At 40.7% G+C, this 19019-nt stretch overlaps 1 protein-coding gene across 1 annotated transcript; it reads right to left on the bottom strand.

Annotated features, from left to right (window-relative positions):
* Nucleotides 1-978: 978 nt before the first annotated feature.
* SNX3 (sorting nexin 3) lies at nucleotides 979-19018 on the bottom strand (the record flags this gene model as incomplete). Its single annotated transcript, XM_029962748.1, has 4 exons — nucleotides 979-2695; nucleotides 6145-6269; nucleotides 6650-6745; nucleotides 18935-19018. Coding segments are annotated over 4 exons (411 nt in total), but the record flags the coding sequence as incomplete, so codon positions are not given.
* Between the last annotated feature and the right edge of the window lies 1 nt (nucleotide 19019).

The following is a 19019-nucleotide window of genomic DNA, read 5'->3' as shown; positions in this document are numbered from 1 at the left end:
ATAACCTTATACCATTTTCTGCTCTCTACAATAAGAATAACCAGATAGGGCAGAAAAATCAACTGTGGTTCTCTACTCTGTGGCAATTCAGTTTATAAGCTAAAGAAGTTGAACTCAGTGTTGCACAGAACCCATCACAGAACATTCATTTCAATAAGATTCATGCTGCTGTCCCAGACCAGCAATAAACGCAAACTGCATCCCTGCTGCAAGGCAACCAGGCAACCGTGCTCTGCAGTGTGCTGTAGTCCCTACCTCACCCAAGTTAGAGGACAAAACAGAGCGTACTGGCTCTCTTCCAGCTGCAAAACAGGCAGAACAATGGGAGCACACCCATATCTCACCCTCTTACCTGGAGAACTTAGCCCAGCTGCAGAATTGTTTTAAAAGACTCACGAGCTGAGAACAATGCCCAGATCCCTGTGGTTTATGCACAGCTAATCTCAGACTATGTCTTGCTCCCACTACAGCAGATTGCACAGAAGCAGAACCAGTACACTACACTACAATTAGGGTCTCTGGTTAGCTTTAAGGGACTTAAGGCCAGGTAATATCCCAGAGTCCTGTAATTCTCAGAGGCTAACACTCTAAAGTCCTCACTTTGGAAATAGGAATACTTTGACATCAAGCATGCAGTTTTTCCCTCTTTGGCTTATTTTTTTTCTTTTCATGGCAAATGATACAGACTGTGTCATCATACTTTAGGTATAAGATGAGGCATTTACTTTCATTTCTGAGAGAAGCACTTCTCAGAAAAGAATGTTTGAGAAGAGAAAAAGAACATCTTGCTCTGTATATAAACCTACATAATGAAACTTCATATACATATAACCCTTCTTTCCTCTTTTTCAAGAGTAATTCAACTTTTAAGTGTGATTCAACAAGCACAGGGAATTTTAGAAATCATTTTACATTATCACAAACATCTTGAAAAGCTGGACATCCCCGGGCTGCAAGTGGACTCGGTCAGTTTTGGTCCCTGGTTTAATGAGTGGGACCATTAGAGAGAATCAGCACAGTCTTAGTTAAGTACAAGGTGGAAAGAGCAATCATTCAAACACCTATCTATTCAGTGTAGCTAATCACTAGTACTATACGTCATCCAGTTGGCCACCACTGCTTTGTCAGTTAAGTCTTTGACATTCAGATTTCCAAAAGTGAGGTTAGTGGCCTTAGTAAAAAGAAGCTAATAACTTTTGTCAGCAAGTTTGTAGGATGCTCTTGACAGCGATAAGTAGTATTGCAAGAAGAAAAAAAGCAGCAGAGTCAAGTCTAAGCCAACATGTAGCTACCAAGCAGCACAAAACACTAGAGTAGATTGCTACTGGAATATTCTTGAATCTGTTTTCAAGATGGATAGGTAAATTGTGTGTCACATGTGGAAGACTAAGGAAGCTTCTCCAGCTCACTTCTTTCTCATGAAAAAGTCAACCTCAGAAGTGCTGCTTGTGACCTGCAGTTCAGTTGCTGACTATCTGCATTGCACCAGTGGTCACACAAGCACAGTGCTGCAGCTCACCCCTCCTTTTGGGAAGTGGGCTATGTCACATCTCAGAGCAGACTTACCGGATTTCATGGCCCTAACTGTAATTGTAGAGCAGAGTTACTTTTATCTAGGAATGAAGTTATGTCAACATTCCTTTCTCTATGGGATGGTATAGTTTTCACCAGCTAGCTGAAGCTAGACTGATGCTTCTCACGCCAAGCAGAAAGGTACTCTTTGCCCAGAGTTGCTAAAGTCCAGATCTGTTGACTACCTACCATGAATGGTATTCCAGCTTTGGCTCCACACCACAGGAACAGCCTTCGATACCTTTATATGTTCTTTAACACTTGCAGAGTGAGTGCCATCGTCTCAGGGTTCTTAGTCCTCACTGTTAGTAACACCAAACTACATTGTGGAAGAGCATCACAGCAAGGTTGTAATACCAGTTCAGTTAGTATAGTCAAATCCCTGCTTCTCAGAAAGCATGAGATACCCCACGCTCAAGGTCAAGAGTGACAAAACATTTGAAGTGCATTTTCACTTTTATTTCAAAACTTTAGACAAGTTACTTTAGTATATAAATTTGATTTTTTCCTTTTACAGAATATAAAGATAATTCCCTCATTACTTCAGTATAAAGTGTTTTACAAGCTTGAAGACAATTGCATAAGTGTTTCTCACACAGGATATCAGAAATAAAGCAGTCTTTCTACAGACATTCAGACAGGTGACTACCTCAAAAACAGCATAGCAGTTTAGTCAAATACAGGTGAACACGTGACACTACAATTGTGAAAGTTCAAGTAAGGCCAAGTCAGTAAACATTGTTAAGTCATTGCAAATAATAGTGGAAGGGTTTGTGAGATGTTGCAGGGGGTGGATGGATGGTCTCATAGTATAATACTCTTAAATGAAGGATTCAGAGCGAGTTAGCTAGAAGACAAGTGAGTTCTTAAATGCTATAAAGCATATGCAAAGACCAAGCAGTGTACTGGTGTTACTGGAGACTTCGTGCCTGTTCATCCTCAGCATGCTAAGACAAACTATAACCTCTTAAAACCAAGCCTAAGAACCACTAATGTTTAAGAAGACAGTTTTAGAATTCAAGTATGCCTTATTTTGGATGGTGTGTAGTTTTTGTCTATTACTTCATCTTGTAAGAACATGTGAAGACAGCGCTCATTCTGTGCCAGTGGGTGGCCTGCAACCCTGGAGAGGAAAAAAACAAGCATTAGTGTCAACCAATCGAGCCTACTTGCAGCTAGCCAGGAGACAGAGGTTTTGTACCAGTAACCTGTTGTTCTGCACTTAGGCATGAATCCCACCTTCAGTTCGCTGCTGGCAACTAGAATGATGTCTAGCAGCAAGATTCGTCATGCTCCCCCAGATGAAGTTAGTTCATGTGAGCTACCTCTGATCATTTGGAAGCATGTTATGTCATCATTTATCACCTGCAATTGATGGGATTATCCAAGTGCCATCCTAACATTAGGGAATCTGGAGTTAAGGAAGGCAAATGGATTTTATTTTACGGGTCTTGACACCTGTGCCACAGGACCCTCTTCTAAAGGCTGCTTATCCACTCAGTTCTCATCCCACTGAGCAGCAGTTCGCCCCGGCAGAGCTGAAGCCTTGCTCCACCAGGGGGTGCAAAGGCCTTCTGAAGGCTCCAGCACTGCTCCGGGCAGTGACTCCGCTCCATCAGTGCTCCTCTCCTGTAGGGAAGCCAGAGGGTTCTGTTCACTGCATGTGTCTTAGTTATCAAACACAGTAGACAGAGTTCGTCTGCTCTGGGAGAGACCAGTATCTGTACTGTGGGTTTTGTTTCACACATAAACTGAGACACCATCCTTTTAATAGGAAAGGGGTTGAAATTGAATTAGGAGACACTCCCAAACTTGGAAGTAAACCACAAGGTACTGCATTCAAACCCTTAAAATACCATGCAGACTCTTGTGTTGGTAAAAATCCAAGGGAATCAGATACCTGAAAGTTGGTCATGAACATGAGACTTATGAACATGAAAACGTAAAGCAGTTTGGTTTAAAAAAGCTACATCCAGTTTGCTCAATCAAGAGAGACTTCCGACTTTTTCTCTTAAAGTCCCCCATCCTCCCTAGGGCTGCTTGTGTCAGCCTTATGGCCTCCATGTCTGTCAGAACATTTCTGCTCTTAACAGAAGTGATCTAGTTGAACACATGTAATACACAGTAAGCTCCAGTGGCTCACCACCAGTACTTCCAAGAACTTCTGTGCATCTTCTCCAAATTTATCTATCAGTGTTTATTTCACCACAGGACATATTCACTTGTCATTGAGGGTGACCTGTAATGAGGAAGCTAAGCTCTCCTATTCAGTACCGATGATTATTTCAAGTGCAGTTATAAAACTTATCAATCCTGTTGGTTCTAGTAAATGGCCAGTAGGCTTAAGCACTAGTTCACAAGGATGATAGTCTAGAATAACTAGTTAGAGTTTCTTACCCTCATCAGACTGAAGTTGCTGGCCTTGAACTTCAAAGGAAAGATATATAGGAGAGGATGATGAGGAAGCAGCATATTTCTTCTCCCTTTCAGGAAAGCTTGGAAATTGGTGTCTGAATTGCAAGACTAGATCTGATCCCAGATTCAATTGGAATACCTTGCTCAGCATTGACTTTCCCTCAATATTTTTCACAAAGGTGACCCTTACAAGTAGCAGCTGCTACTTCAAGAATTTTCATGTATCTCAAAGTCAGGTTCAGGCAGACAACAGTGTTGAGACACAGCCATCCCTTGAATGTCATTGTACGTACTACTGATGGTGGTGCCAGCAAGCTGGCCCAAGACAGCTGGCTCAAATAAGGTGTACTGTCTTGATTTAGATTTTACATCTAGAGAGGCAAAGCTTCTCAATAACATCCATCTCAGCACTACTGGATATCAAGAATTGGCATTGGTGCACTAAGATATTTCTTTTTTGTTACAGTGATATAAATTATCTGAGGAACTCTAGTTCTAGAAGCAAAGACCAGCATTGAGAGTGCAATAATGTGAATGTACTATGCAAATGACCTTCAGGACTAATTTACTAGTACCCAGAGTACTTGGTAGAAGCCTTAAGGTTTCTATGTGGTTCAAATCTTTAGTAATATTTGCTTCCTGAGTTGGTCATGCCATTAGAATAAATTGATGAGGTTGAATAGTCACGAGTTGTGCCTGAAAAGTCCTATTCCAGCTGTACTCAAGTCTGCCACTACATCAGCAGCTACATTAACAATCTGCTTTTATGTTTCAAAGGAGGAAAAATTAACCAAGAAGTTTTACACTTTCACAAAATCAATTTATTACTTGCTGTAGGACTGAACAAGTGATGCCCATAAACTGACCATTTCGGTCAGCTATACTGAGTTTTTCAGAGAGTCAAGGTAAGATGACTGTTTCAGCTGCTTCAGAACACAAACAGCCCTCTTGCACACATGTTGCTAGGCTCGGCATACAAAAGTTTGCACTTCTTCACTATTTAAGGTAGAGTTCCAAGCCTGCATGGACAAAAGTTGTACTTTACAGTCATGACTGCCTTGATTTTGCAGCATTAAAAAACCCAAACAAGTTCCACTTTACTATTGGACGCCTTGGAAGTTCATTCCGCTTGTCTTTGAACAGCACAAAGAACAGTCTGAAGCATTTTACCTGCTCAGAATCATTATCGATACCTCTAAATCGAGCTACCAAGCAACTATGTGAAGAAAAACCGAAGAGATTTCATATGGTCACGCTTACTTGCACAAAACAGAGAGTTTTAGTAAACTAGTCACGTGCAGCTCCAAGACACATGCCTGAACTGACTAACAGTAGCTGACAAGTATATTCTCTTAAGTTCTTGTGTAACTCACAGGCATCCTCTGTTAAACAACATAACTGTTGAACAAGATTAGAATGCTAGAGGAACTGACAAGCTTGAACTTTTAAAGGGAGCAGTCTCAAATCCAGTTGGTCCGAACAGTGTTGAGTCTAGAGACCAAAAGAGCTGATTAACTGACAGCAACTCCTTCCTACCCACAGCTTGGATCCACATTGTTAAAGAGATTAAACCAGCTACTCAGGTTCATGTACAGACAGCTGTTAGTAGTGTCAGATGGCAGAAACGGAATCATAATACTTTGCTACTATAATTTCTGCTCACCTTTTGAAAGGCAGTGACAAAACCCAAAGTGTCTATTTCGAACTATGCATGCCTACCTAGAGTAGTGTTTTTACATCTTCAGAAAGATTCTCATGATGATTAGAGAAAATATGCATCATTACACAAGCTGATAATACCTCACATCTGCTATCAAAGTAAACTGCTGTAACCCCTTTGTAAGCTCCATTGTTCATACAGTGGAGGATACTCTTTCAGAAATTATAAAGTAGAACTATTTTGAATGCTGTAATTTTAGTAGCAATTTGCATAAATTAACAACAACAGTAACAGTCATTTCAGCTGTTCAGGTAAGCATTAAGATATCCAAACTAAACACTGGATGAGCAATGTTAGTATGTCCTACTGCAAGATTATGTGAAAGTTAATATTCTGAACCTAGTGCAGTTACCAGAGTTAGAGGATTAGTAGCTTTAATGCAATTTTCCAGAGCGGAGCTCTGGGTTTGTCTCTAGATAACTAGAGCCAACACTTACTTGTTTATGAACTGTTCAAGAGCCTGCTTCCTTTCCTCTATAAAGGAATCATCAAATATACCATCATCTCCTCGGAAGGGAAGCTGACGGAGAAGTGCTTTTCCTGGTAGAGGTGGTACCACAACCTGAAAGATTTACAGAAGTGTCCTTAAGTGCAGCCTATAAGCAGGTTCATACACCTGTTCCACCTCTTCCTCCTAGAGGACTCAACTCATCAATCACATCCCTAATAAAGTAATAAAATATGAGCAGAGAAGACCAGCATCTGTCCAAAGAGGTGAGATGAATTCAAGTAGTTTAACTCTGAATTAACTTGAAACCATTAAAACAGCCTCTAGCATTGTAAAACTGAGGCTTGATAAAAAGACTGACACACTGGTTTATTTCTGGACACTTTCAACCACAGTATCTGCTCCATATGATATATGCTTCATAACATGGCGATAACATTTCAGCATCATTACTCTTTGTATATAGACTTGTATTTACCTTTCACTTTACTCACCTTGCTTTCTCTTTCTAGTTCATTCCTTAGCCATTCAAAGTCACTATATCTTCTTCTGACTGTAGATTCTTTCAATTTGAATATAGGTAGATTTGTCTGAAAATAAGAACACAAGCTGTTGATTAGACAGATTAGAAGTTTTGATAACCAGAAGAACCAAGCTGTTAAGTTACACATTACTTCCATTTAGGCAACAACAACAGTATTGAGAAACACTCAAGACACAGAAATATAAATAAAGCTCTAAGCTACATGAGTAAGCTGTACCTCAAACTGCGTAACTGTGAGCCTCATTTATATGGCATCCTTATCATGGGTACTTTGTCATCTATCACCTAGCAAAATATCTGATTTGCTGGCCACTTGAGATAGTTCTAAGGTTGCACAAGCAACTCTGTTAGGAGCTGGATCCACAATATGTACAAAATTGGAGGTGAGGAGGGAAGGGGGAAGAAAGTCTTCTTAATCCACACACGCTTCTCTTACTGCATTCAAGGCTGCGTTTCAGATACCAGCATAGGACATGAACCAAGCATCCTGTACTTTTCTACTCCCTGATAAATCATGGCCTCCAACATCTTTAGAAGCAAAACCAGTAAGTCCTACAGTGAATCCATCTAGAACAGATGAAGATTTGATAGCACGAGCTGCCAAGTTTGGGTAGCTCCAAAGAAGCTAACAAGGCTGAGATGCAATACAACATTCAGTGCTGAAGAGATCAGACTATTTGACTAAAAAGTTAAACTAAGTAGAGCGTGATTACGGACATTAGGGAGAACTTTGTTGAACAAGGCTAGGAGCCAGCACCCAACTCTAACACTGTTGAAAGAGACATCAAATGGAGCAAGGTTTTAGTGCTGCACAAGACCATGTTACATATACAAGCACCCTGATACAAGTCCTAACTTGTGAGAGAGTCTGTATTACTTCTGTTCCTTCTTGGGTGCAGTGTAATCCCACTGTTGCAATCCAACTTGCATGTTATTTTAAAAGTAGACATTAGGAGAGTCCTCTCTTAATGATAGCCCCAGAACGAAAAGTTCCAGGACCATATTCTGAAATTTAGTGCCATCAGCAAACTGGCTAGAACATTACCAAAACGTTCCTAGGAGTTATGACTTCCTACAAGTAAGACCATGAGGCTGTAATTGCCATGCACAACCAGAAGCAACAAAATAAAGCCTACTGTTGTCAGACTGCATATTCACTAATAGTCTTAGTATGCCTTTAAAGAGTCTTGAGGAGCACCCTTGGAAGCTGATGTTCACATGGGACTAGAGTTACCCCCCAGTCTTCCTCTTGACAGATGCACAGTAGTCATTCTCTGTTAGTGCCTTTTACTTTTTACTTTTTGTTGTTTTATTTTTTTTATCTCGTAAACCATCTCACTCAGGATCTGATCACAGTTTTTGTGGATATCCCTACACAATAACTTTCATAGGATGTTATGCTTAAGCTATCACTGGGCAATAATTTTGGCTGCTCAAAACAAGTTTAATTGCAGCTTTAATTCCTGCACTAGGCAGACCTGTCACTATGGGTTGTTGTATTGCTGCCAGCCAATAACAAGTTTCTGGTTGTCACAGTTCAAAAGTACTTGAGAAGCTGGTTGTGCACTTTCACATTATGCAAGTTAGTCCAAAATTTACAAGTGATAAAGTACAGAACAGTATTTTGTTATGCAATGTTATTGATAAATGTTTAAAAGTATCCAAGCTCTCTTTCCCAGGTAAAATATTGTTGATCAGGTAAGACACTAATAATAAAATTGCACTTAAGACTTATGCCAGAAGTCAGGATTTATAAATAAACACTCTTGTCTTGAGGGTAAGAATACTCTACTCAAGAGTGAATACGGGTTTCCCAGAGTACATGAAGGAGATTCCCTGGAGTTAAGTACTGGAATATTTTCCTCTGCTTTCAGCTATTGGCTTTTTAACCAAATTCACCCTTACACATTACATCAACTCTTTGTCAGTGTTTCAGGTAGAAAAAGTCCTTTACAATATTTAACAAATATGTTCTCACCTGCAGAAAATACTCCTTTCTCCTCTCAAGTTACTTACAAGAGGGATTAGGACTGGATAAAAGCAATTAAAAACCAATGAGTTCCCAGGTCTTCAGGAACTCTTTTCATGCTTCTAGGCATGAAGTCTATAAAGTTAATCTCTAAACAACATATCAGGCTTACAGGTACAATGTGGTGGTAGAAGTGCCAATTGAGCTCACTTTACCTTCTACACTCCCTTTTGAACTTTTGACATGCTAGCCCAGCTAGCAAGCTGGAGGAAAGGACAGAGTCCTTTGTTTTCCTTTTGAGTTGAAAAATCTTCTCCAATCTTGATCATAAGCACTGGAAATGTTCAGACTGAAAAGCATGTCAAAAGGCATTCATTAAATTACATGTCTTACAAGTCACATTTTGACAACTATATGCTAAAGTACATATTCCCTGTCCTCTGGTCTGGATATGAAATTGAGCTATCTGTTGAGATCAATTTCTAAACCTCATGTTTAGGATCTATTTAAAAAAGCAATTTGAGAGTCCCGTTTCATACTGCTTAACCCACTCACATCTTAGGTCCCCTGACGTTATATTCACACCTGAAGTTACTATATGGGCCTTTCTCACTAAGGATTATTGCCCTTCAGTAGGAAGGGTTTCTGCATGTACTACTGCCTTCATCTACCATGGAGAGACAGTTTTCATTAAGCAAAGACAGCTCCTGAAGTATGGGTTATCAATGGACAAGAATTTGGTAGAAGGAGACAATCCTGAAGTGTCAACAGAAACTTAAAGAGTCACTTCAAGATCACGCAGGATATCAAAAATGTTATGCTCTGCTTCACATTTTATGTTGAGAGCTATCCTTGTTTAGTCACTAAGGGTGCCAATAGCTATTCAGAGCACTGCTAGTGCTTTGTTTGCCTGCTAGAATAGAGACAAGAGTAAGGCACAAAACTTGAAGTCAGCCTAATTTTATTTTTACAAGCATTTCTGCCCATGCTCATTCAGCATTATAGTGTTGGTTTTCTGGCCTGCTGACCTGCAAAGTCTACTATCATGAAACTCATGACCCAGTTTGGCACAGCCCCTGGAGCACAGCTCATTCCTCTGATAAATTCAGCAGAATTACAGCAGCAGTTGCTTCTTCTGCAGTGTAATAATCATATCATTTGGGGAAAAAAAAATTCAAGAACTTCCTAGTCCAAAATCATGTCTCTTAGCAGTTTGAATGCAAGCCCTCAACCTGAAAGGATTATGCATCACCCAAGATATTAGACAACCAAAATCACTAGTCAGAATCACAGATAAAGCACCATTGCAGAGGGACCAATAAACCAGCTCTGCAGAAATCGCACACAGCCCAAAATCCTAAGCCACAGAAAGATGCTAAGATGAGACAGATTCTGTGTAGCACTGTCTCTGTATTAGACTACATGTAGACACCATTAGGCTTTCCCTGACTACTGTCAAACTAACAGTCTGTATTCTGCTGGAGGAGTTAATGGCCAAGCCAGTACACTGCAATATACATTGTCAAAATGGGTGCCAAGTTACATTACATAGTTAAACAACTGATGACAAAGCCAGACCCCTAAGTCACTCCTACATTTTTCCACTTAGATGCCAAAAAGTTTCTACAGCCATTTGGCTAGTGCTCAACAAACTAGTAGTGGGAAGCACTGATTGCTTGCTAATAGATCTCAGGGCAAAACCTGTATTCACAGTGAGCATGTTTCTTCAGCTACATTTATGTTATTATAACATATTCAACTTTGAGTCCAATTCCAAGCTCAGGAGGCTCCCAATTCACCTCAGAAGCAAATGACAGTCCTAGGACGGTAGCTTGGATAACCAGGTAACAGTCTTTGAGCTGTTACTACAGTCAATCTCCAAGCTAGACAGTTAGAAGTCTAGAAATTGTTTCTATATACAAGTAAGGAGACTTTCACAAACAAAATTTGATTAATTTCCTCATCCGCCAACATAACACACACCAGCAGGACTGCATTGCCCATGCTCCTAACAGACCAAGAATAAAGCTGCTCTGTTGCCACAGCACCTACTTTGATGTCATCTTTTCAAGTAGCTTATGGTAGCCTTGCAAGAACTCTATTTCCATTAAAATAGAGCAAAAGAAAGCACACAGCTCACTTTTGATAGAAGCTTGTGGCTTTGACTCTCAGAAGCTAAATTCAAGCATCTTACTGTCTCTTCATACAAGCTGTAATCTTTGTCAAGAGACTACACCCTTTGACTACATTTACAGTCAGTCAAAGGGAGCTCTGGGGTATTACAGTAAATAGCATTCAGGCTGGATAAAAAAGTATTTTGATTTTCTTAACACAAGAGCCTGCTGTCCTTTAGTGCAAGAAACTGTCTTCAGCAAGAAACTGGCTTCAGCAGTCCACTGTTATTGCAGAAACCTTGCCAGTGGTTTGTTTCCTTCCTGACTCAACATAAGCAGCTACCTCTCTATTTCCTACACTTACAAAAAGCAAAAAAGAAGGAAAACATGCTCTAAACTTCAGTTTCTAGAAGTTTAGATTTTTGCTGGGTACCTTACTGAAGGAAAGCTTCTTTCCCACTGCAAAACGTTAGATAAGACATTGTTATTTTTCTAAGTTTCAGTCCTTTTGTCTAAACCTTTCCTTTTCTCCACTAGGTGTCCAGATCTACTGAAGGTACATTATATTCAAAAAAATATAAAGTTAATAGAACACTGAAAAATCTGACCATATGTACACTTAAGTTTTAAACAATGTTGACTTAAACTATACCAAGAACTATAGAGCTTCCCACCACGCAGTAATGAGATACAGAGCTAGGATGTTTTCCACCTTAAAAACAAGGCAGTAAAATCCTAATAGCCATGCAAGAGGGACTATCAGTCTTTAGACAAGAGTTAACCTTTACCAAGTCCAGTGCCTTGAGCTCAGAGTTGCTCTCTGAAAATGAGCATAGGCATGTCTAGGTTTTTTCCAAAAAGCATCTATCATCACCTGATCAAGTTCAGCAACATCAATTCAAACAACTGAATTATGGTGAGCCGTGGTCAAAAGGCTCAAAGCAGGGTAAGTTGAGAAAAACAGATTATTTAGTGATTCTTTATTCTTCAGGTTCCATACTCAGAAGCCAAAGGTAAAAACAGGAGCTGACTTTAAGAAGGACTCAGGCAACGAATTTTATAACACCCAAACAGAATTAGTAATTCTAAATAATTATTTCACAGGGTTAGCAAGCCAAAGCCTCTTTTGAAATATCAAATACTCATTTGAAAGAGGAGGGATTGCTACTTTTACACAACCGCAAGGTATAACGGCCATATGCTCTGATTTGGCCTCCTGTAATGTTCCCATTCATTCCTCACTGAGACTGACTGAAGTGGGATCACATTAAGTTGACACTTCAGCATCATTAGCTGACATCTGCCAGCTACAGTCAAACAGGGATGAAAAAAAATCAGTGAATTGCTGTAATTGATCATTTTTTATCAGGAACAAAAGCTTTACTGTGCTTTGTGAGCTAGAGACAGTCCAGTATCCCTATACTTCAACCATGCAAGAAAAGGGAGGTAAGCAACTAGTACAGAATAGATCTATTAAGTAGCAGAAATTTCTCTTCATATTTCCAGTTTTACTGGAGCAGTAACATTCACACTCTTAAGTAGCCACTAAAAGCTGCAGAAAGGCTTCTGACTCCTTTAGCTCATTAATTTGTAGCATATCCTAACGCTTAGAAGGTGCTGCAGCTTAGGCCCATGGAAATAATCTTGGAAGCTTTTTTTCCCATGTATACAGGCGGCTTTAAACCATTTAATGTACAGCTTCATTTTGTTCTGGATTTTAGAGTAAAGCTGCTATACACGAGTTAATAGTTACACTTTCAAGATGGGTTTTGTGGCCGATACAAACTATACTGTCATATGGGAGAACCTTCTGGGGCATACAGAAGTTTTGAATTGGATTCTTAAGAAATAGCCACAGAAGGAACACTTCATGGACCCGTCTTCAGTTGGTAAAACACTTGGTTTAATACTTTGACTAGAAAGTTAGGGCTTTTTCATCCTTTTCACATTAAAAGTTACAGCAACGATAGCAACTTCAGACCCCTCACTCAGTGCTATAGCCTCACAGGGCATTTGGATTATGTACTTAGTTAAATAGCCTCCAGTAGTGCAACTGGCATTGCATTACCAAGTGAAAAAAACTTTAAATAAAATACTTCCCTTACTGTTAGAAGACATAAATGATGCAGCACAGATTTATTACCCCAGATGAAAAGCAGCAGAGACCTGACTGCTCTAAAGTTCAAGCTTACACTTTTTCAGCAAGCCATCTAAAAATAAACACGTATCAAAACTCTCTGGCATCACATGCCTACCTGGATAACAGCCACCGTCCTACAAAGATTAGTCATTTTCTCATTTGATTTGGTCTGTTCCACACTGTACTAAAGTGTAATCTTAATTCATGACAATCAAGATCCACACTGTGCGTGCTGAAATAAAAGGACTTCAAGTCACTAATAAGAAGCACTGTTCAGAGACTTGGTTATTTTATTTACACAGTAACACAGAGCAATGCAAAACTAGTTCAGTACCTTTGGACCAGGCTCTTGAACCTAGTTTAATCACAAACTTCTACAGAAAAAACAGCTGCTCAAAGCAAATATAGCAATAGACTTGTAAATCAACTCCCCTTGCTTTGGAAGTTTCTTTCATCCAAGCCATTCCACTTCTCTATCTCCCTAGTCAGTGTCCTTGGAAGTTCTTAGCCTTCCAGCTATCCTTTTCTGAACTACTGCTTGAAGGAGCAGTTAATGTTTGTAAGTGTGCCGTATCTGGGCTGTAGAACAGAAAAACAAAGTCACCTGAATCACTGCATTTTTATTCTTTCAAGAGGAGTCTGAAAATATCTAACTGGTAGCAGTGTCTAGAAAAGGGCATTAAAAGCGTAATTTACTCCAGTTAGAGAAGATTTGTGGTGTTATGTAAGATTCCAGTAGTAACGAAATAAAGAATTACTGCAGATTATGCATCCCTAAACACATCCACACTGAGTCAGTGTTTAGTCATTACTCCACCACAAGCTTCAGCTGTGAAACTCTACAGTGCTGAAGTCAACTACATCAAAGGCAGATTTGATTCTTCTCATGGTGGGGGAATCTGCATCTTCAAACCCTGCCAAACACATGAAGAACAGGAGATTTGGTACCGTTCAAGGACAGACCATTTCAAAGACACATTCATCAGATAAAGAGCACCACTTTGCAACACATGGCATAAGACAAGTGCTTTCTGAGCAAGTTATACTTTCAGTTCATTTACTGTCTTACTCTGACTTGATTTGATCACAGCAGTGAGGCTCAAATCAGTCACTCAATTCACACTACTATAAATATGCTGAAATGCAAATATTGTATCCAAGCTAAGTCTTGAAAAAATGGGTTAAGAGGAGAACAGACTTTCAAAAGTGTCTCAAGTTCAGCAGTACTTGGATATACTTCCCCAATCCTTTGAAACCAATACTATTCTTAACACTGCAGGCACTTCACACAGCCTGTGTGTTCATTTCCTTCCCCACACTGGACCTACAGAGTCAAGTACCTCTGCAGGTCTACAGAAGTCTTTCTGCAGGAGATACAGGAAAGGTGACTGCTGCCTTAAAGAGCATTGGTGCCACTCAAGTGATCCATTTCACAACATCTGAAAGCACAGCAGCAAGACAGTACCTTTCTACACCTTGAGACAAGCCACTGCACTAGAGAACCTTGAAAAGCTAAGGTATACCTTAGTGCTGAGTTTAATAACACTGATTAGAGGCAACAGGCCATTGAACATTAAAGAACAGAACTAAGAAGACAAAGGCTATTAGTTTGGCTTTAGTTTGACCAAAAAAAATTCTTTAACTACTTGGACTAATAGCTCCTGTAACAGGTGTTTTGTTTGAGTTCTGTCAGTTTGAATACCAGCGACTTCCCTGCAAGTTCTCACTAACCATAAACAGATAATTTAATCTTTTAGCTTAGGTGACAAACCCAATCAAAATGGGCAGCACAGAAGCCACTTTTACTTCTACAGAAACAGTAACAGATGAAATAGCATTAACAAAGGGATATTTCCCCACATGTAGCAAGTTCCTGGATACCCATACGCTCTCTTGACAGTATTCTAACCAATGTGTTTACCTCCTATGGCACTGCCACCACAGTGGGTGTATGGCTCTGACGTGTGCCACCAGTTGCTGGATCAGAGTTAGCTTGTAAAGCTTAAGTCTTGTCTCCTTAAAGGATTTAAGAGCTGAAGCTATTGCAGAGAATCTGTTGAGCGAAGACCTTCCTTTTGACCCACTTATCAAGAAAACTATGTCTCAACTACAGCAGAAGACAAATGATACCTGGAACTGGACTGGGGACTAAAGACATGCTGTAGGACGATAATATGACAACTGCCATTTGTTCTACGTTTCTTTCCTGGAATTCAGGGAGAGGACTGACTTATAGCCCATAAATAGTAACAGGTATTTGCATGCCCTCATTGAAGAGTGTTGACGTGCACAAGCCCACCCTGACAAGGTTTAACAAGTAGGAGGGAACAGCTAGTAAAGACTTATGAGAAACAGCATGGAAGAGTATTTACACCAAGAACTTACCTGTTGGTTCACACCTTTCCTCAAGAGGTAAGGGCAGTGAAGTAGTTTGCAGTATTACTTTAGTGGGCAGTCTAGCTGATAATGTTCGTTTTAAATACTGTCACCATACTGTGATCATTTAGATAACTTTAGATGAGATGAGTACTTTATCAAGCTTATTTCACTAGAAAAAGCACTTGGAACTTTATACCCTACTGCATTATCTCCGTTTTGGCTCACCCTAAGCCATCACACACAAAGGACACTTTAGAATGGTACAAACTCACTGCCTAATTCTACTGACAGAAAACAAATTCTCAAGTACCCCATCAAAAACATGACCCACTCAGATTTGCCATTTCAGCACTGCCAGGATGGCATTTTCTATCACTTACCATTTCTGAGCAAGACATTTGACTTTTATTGCTGGGCTGCACTGTGGTGGCACACTGCCATATTGTATGCCTTACAGTGGTTGCTACAGTGGAAAGCTTTCTGTCATCACCTTGTTCAGCTTGCCAAGAACAGACTGTTATTTAATGTAAGTTCAGGCTCAGAAAGTCAATACTTTGGCCAAGTGTCCATCTGTGAAGTAAGCTGCCCAGCTAGAAGTGCTGTATAGGGTCTACCTGCAGCAATCCTCTTAAGAGACCTTAAATCCTTGTCAAAGCACCATGCATTTACCAAAATTCACAGCAACCCTTCACAAAGACATTCACTGTGAAAAACCTTCCTAAGTACCAAAATATTATTGACTTGCTTATGCAGTTGTGTACTGTTGAGGAGTCTGCCCAAAACTTCAGAGTTTCCCATTAGACGTTCCAACTTCCACCAGAAGCTGATGAGTACAGCAATAGAAGAACTAAAGCATGAGGTTGTTCCACTTGTTGCTTCAGCTGCACTACCAGTACAAAGCTTGCCAGTAAAAGCTTTGGGGAAACTCTGCAGTATTTCACACGTACTTTTTGCAAGATACTCATTAACAGATATCAGTTCAAGAGTCTGCTAGCAAGCTCAGTCTTTCAAACAAAAAGAAAAAAAATGTTAAGCTTTTAGATTCAGACAAAGATAGAATTACGCTTGGACAGAGTTTGTAAACACCGCGACAATGGTACAAGTCTACTTGCCTCAACAAAAACTTGAATCTCAATGTCCTCTCTCACAATATTTCCAGCTTAGCATGACCTCCAGCCATAACATGAAGCTGCTTTCTCCAGAATCTGGCAGCAGTTAAGCCTTCCATTTCTGCACACTTAACATTTTAATGTTGGTGTTAGTTGAAGACACAGCTTTCCAGACATGACACAGATAACTCACACCATCTTCTCAGGTTTGTTCTATTTCCACTACTGGCACTGCTGGGGTAAACTGTCAATGTCAGCTGCTTACTTTCTTACTTTCTATGACCACAAGCACTTGTCAAAGACAGAGGCTACCTGGTGGCTGTTGTCTGCCACACTCCGAGAAGCAGCTTACAGTACTAGGCCTACCTTTTATAAATACAATACCACAGCAATTCAAACTTGAATTCTTCTTCCATGATGAAACTTGCATATTAGTAACATGGTCCGTGTTCTGCTGAGAAGCAGTTAATTGGTAAGTTTAGACAGTGAACATAATTCTGCATGTCTTGTATTAGCTGCTCTGTAGCCTTCCAGCACACAGAGACATAATATTCAATTTTACAGCTCATGATAGCAATGAACTACATGTACAGCACTATGTGCACACCAGTGCACAACTGGAAAGGGAATGATCCTGTATTATAAGAGACAGTCCTGTACACAGGCATGCACAGATGCGAGCAAGGAGGATGCAAGCAAGGAGGGCGGAGGACAGAATGTTTACATAGTAGTCAGACTGGGAGGAAGAACAGAGGAAGGTCACAGCACTATCATAGTGTATGTTTGTCCAAATCACTTCTTGGTCTTCATTACAACAGGAATCCAGAATTTTCTACCCCAAACAGCAGATAGGCTAAAACTAATCTGTCTCAAAACCTGTTTTTCTGCTTTTCTTTCTGATGAAGAACTTCAGTTAAGGATTTTTAAAAAATTATTGTGTTTTTTTTAATCACAGGAAATTTATTCTCATTCCCAGGGCCATATCATGGCTAAGTCCCATTTGTACCATATTCCCTGGGTCCAGCAATTCCAAATGCTCAGTCTCATGGAAAGAAACGTCATCAGGAACTTAAGGTGCAAACACATTCCAGCAAGGTAGAATTACATCTTTCTGCTAAGTGGACTGCTGGTGTTCTGATAAGGTCAGTGTAATGCAACACAAGTCTGCAAGTTCTAGTTTGTCCTCAAACAGAGGCTGAACACAGGTTACAAACAAGAGTGTTAGCTTATTCTCCCTGCCCCACTGACACATCCTGAAACACAAGAATGGCTACTGAACATGACAATTTATAAGCATTTGAAATAAAGTATCCTTCCTAGTAGCTTTAGATCTCAGCTGATTTTGGTTTTTTAAGTAAGGTTACATTAAGCTGGGAACTTAGACCTTTAAAACCAGAAAATCCACACAAGGTTAAGTCTTGTTTAAAGAATTTTAGTGACCAAGGCAGCAGCCCTCAGCTGAAGCCCTCCCTACTCTGAAGGCATATGTAAAACCTCCTGTTTCAGAGAATGTGTGCAGGGAGTCAGTGAAGCTTTCCCCTTTATTAGTGACTGTAATAACTGACCTGTTTCAATCAGCTTTAACAGAGAAAAGCAATACAAGGCAGTAGACTCAACCACAAACCAACAAACAAAAAAAATTATAAGAGGTCATCTTTTTCAACCCAACTTATCCCTGGCAATGTAGACCAAAAAGGGTTCCCTACCTCAAGTTCCTACCAGCCACAGGTAAGAACTATGTTGTAAATATTGCATTTTGTTTGTCCACTGCTCTGGGCTCTGTTTATGAAAGACCAGGGAACACAGTAATGACTTCACATAGCTTTTCTCAAGCTCAAGACTACTAGCCTCTGGGGCAAGTCAGTGCACACAGCCCTTCCAGCTAGGAAGGAGCGTAGTGCTACTAAGAAAAAGTACTTGATTGCAGCACATAGCAAGAAACGGCCCAATTTATCAGGCACTAAAATTTTAGTTCAGGTACAAAAGAAACCAGGAAGCCCTGCCCCATACACATGTACCTTATCACTTCAGCTGGCTTTGATCTAGCACATGTGCCCACTAAACTTATTTACACATTCTCTATGCATCTTTTGAGACCATTGGAATCCTGAACTTGACCTCCTTCTCAGGCTAGATACACCCATATTACTCCACCTCAGACAGCTCAGAGTTTGCCCTCCTCTATTTACCTGAAGACAGACAAGCAGTTGCTCGCAGTACACGGTGCTTCAGTCTAAGGACAATCTGTGCACAGCAGAGCCGAGAGAGCAGTTGTCCTATGGTTACCTGAACCGAGCTGCATCGCCTTAACTCCTAATAGCCCGTCACAGAGCAAGGAGCCCCGGGCCGAGGATGGAGAGTCCACTGCGGCTCTGCCACCGCCCCCCCAGCGCCGCTCCTGCAGCAGGCGCGACACGGGTCCTGAAGGACACGGCGCAGGGAGCCCATCACCGCCCCCGGCCAGCCCCGGGGGACAGCAGGGCCCGACACCGCCACCCCCGCGACCGGGCCGGGGCTGCCTCACCTTGACGCGGATCTCGTAGGTGGTGAAGCGGCCGCGGCCCACCCCCACCGTCTGCGGGTTGCCCACGTCGATCTCCAGGAAGTTG

The sequence above is a fragment of the Manacus vitellinus genome, unplaced genomic scaffold, assembly GCF_001715985.3.
Source record: "Manacus vitellinus isolate BGI_N305 unplaced genomic scaffold, ASM171598v3 scaffold_4_pilon, whole genome shotgun sequence".
NCBI lineage: Eukaryota > Metazoa > Chordata > Aves > Passeriformes > Pipridae > Manacus > Manacus vitellinus.
The sequence above is the reverse complement of the archived record's forward strand: the minus strand, read 5'-3'. Positions and strand labels throughout refer to the sequence as shown.